Genomic DNA, 2,237 nt, shown 5'->3' with positions numbered 1-2,237 from the left:
TCTCAAACCCCAGCCTGGGAGTCAGACAGACCTAAATTTCCACGGGACCTCTTCACTCACGTGTTGTGTGACCTCCACCAATATTTCTTATCTGTATAATAAGAGTACCGATCCCCTTGACCTCTCTTCTGCCATCTTGAGATAGCACTTACCCTACAACACATCCCATAGATAGACTCAAGTAAAATACAGGAATGAGAACTTGATGTTTTACTGAAGGTAAAGTAGGGCAGAAGGGAAAGGGATTTCCATAAGATGTCAGATAGCAACACACTTTTAATATTCTGTATGTTCTTATCCAAACCTTCCCTCCCTCCCTCTCTTTACTTCACATTCTGACATCACACTTAACACAGATCAACATAGAAACCTCCTTATGGTCTATCCCCTCCAAAGACAACAAGAACTATAAAGAGTCAGCCATCTTCTTGGAGACAAATAGTTTATTTTCTCTTGTGCATTTGTTATAATTAAAAATAATACTTATACAATGTTGGACACAGCGCCTGATAAGAAAAGCCCCAATGCTGGTGGCATTCATTATTATGCTTACTCCTGTTTATCCTTATGGGAGAAGAGGGGAGTATCTGCCCTCCTTGTCTATGCAAGAAGAACCCTGTGTATCAGTGGACAGACACATCATTGTGATGGTCCCCACCAGCCCATAGGTAGATAACACATTCTTAGACAGAGGTAATGGGATATATGTCATCACACGGGAGCAAGAATGAGAAATGATGATCAGTAGCGCCTATGCAAAGCGGGGGGGAGCAAAAAAATTGAAGAAAAACAAACAGCTACCATGCATCCAACACCTATGGCTGCATCCAACAATACCTGTTTGTATTCTTGTATATTGAATCTCTACAACAGTCCTATGGAGACAGACATTATTACCCCCAGGCCTACTATCATATTTCCTCACCACCAAGCTGGCCATCAGGTGCTTCGGGAACTGAATTTTCTCTGGAAGATTTTCTTTATGGCATTCTTGAGCTCCTTATTCCTGAGGCTGAAAATGACCGGGCTGAGAAATGGGGTGAAGACTGTATAGGTGGTGGCCATCAGAGTGTTACTGTCCACAGAATGGAGGCCCTTGGGCTTGAGGTAGATCATGGAGGCAAAACTGTAGTGCACAATGACCACAGTGAGGTGGGACACACATGTGGAGAAGGTCTTGTGCCTGCCCTCAGCAGAGGGGATCCTCAATATGGTGGCCACAATGAAGACATAGGAGAGGACAATGAGGAATAAACAGCCCATCAGAGCTGTGACACACACCAGGATCACACCCAAGGTGACAGAGGATGTCTCCTTCCCACAGGACAACTTTAGGAGGGAAAGCACATGGCAGACAAAATGGTGAATCACATTAGACCCACAGAAGGTGAGATGAAAAACTATCAAGGTCACCATCATCCCCATGACTGAGCCACCAGCCCAGGTCCAGGACACCAGACAGGCACAGGTGTGGGTGCTCATGAGCACGTTGTAGCGCAGGGGGTGGCAGATGGCCACATAGCGGTCATAGCCCATGATCATGAGCAGGAAGGAGTGGGTGAAGCCAAATGTGAAGGAGAAGAACATCTGGCTGGCACAGGCCACAAAGGTGATGGAGCGGTGGCTGGAGAGCATGTCAACCAGCATGCGAGGGGTGACGGCAACAGTGAACAGAATCTCGGAGGTGGACAGGGCACACAGGAAAAGGTACATGGGTGTGTGCAGGCTGTGCTCACTCCACACAGTGGCCATGATGAGCAGGTTCCCCAGCAGGGTGAACAGGTACATCAGCAGGTACAGCAGGAAGAAGGCAGGCAGGAGATGCTGTGGGAAGTTGGAGAAGCCCACGAGGATGAATTCAGACACCATGCTATAGTTCTGACCAGCCACAGATGCTGCATCTACTCAGATAACAGCGGGAATGAAGGTGACCAGAATAAAGATCATGAATCTATACAATAATAACCTAGAACATCTACAAAATGGAGGAACTTTAAATGCAGTGTGTTAGGATTTGGAAAATGACAAGGATACTCACTGTTTCTGCTGTTCTTCAGCATGGAACTAAAAGCCCTGAGCGGTGCTCTGAGGAAAGAAAAAGAAAGAAGGTATGTAAGGATTGGATAGGAAGAGACCTGCTCGTTCACCCAGAAAAAACAAAAGAATGAAGTCAGAACATACCACAGCAAGAGAGAGCACAGATCTGCAGGATATGAGATCCACTTACAAAAACCAGT

General features: G+C 46.2%; 1 protein-coding gene across 1 annotated transcript; it reads right to left on the bottom strand.

The window, feature by feature from the left end:
* Positions 1–939: 939 nt before the first annotated feature.
* Positions 940–1,890, bottom strand: LOC114202213 (olfactory receptor 10H4-like). Its single transcript, XM_028095316.2, has one exon. The coding sequence runs from the start codon at positions 1,867–1,869 to the stop codon at positions 940–942; it is 930 nt and encodes a 309-aa protein (XP_027951117.1). The 5' UTR covers positions 1,870–1,890.
* Between the last annotated feature and the right edge of the window lie 347 nt (positions 1,891–2,237).

Source organism: Eumetopias jubatus, unplaced genomic scaffold (assembly GCF_037043125.1).
Source record: "Eumetopias jubatus isolate StellerSeaLion01/CBP00866 unplaced genomic scaffold, mEumJub1_p1.0 scaffold_1, whole genome shotgun sequence".
NCBI lineage: Eukaryota > Metazoa > Chordata > Mammalia > Carnivora > Otariidae > Eumetopias > Eumetopias jubatus.
Note: the sequence above shows the minus strand (reverse complement) of the source record. Positions and strands in the feature narration are given on the sequence as shown.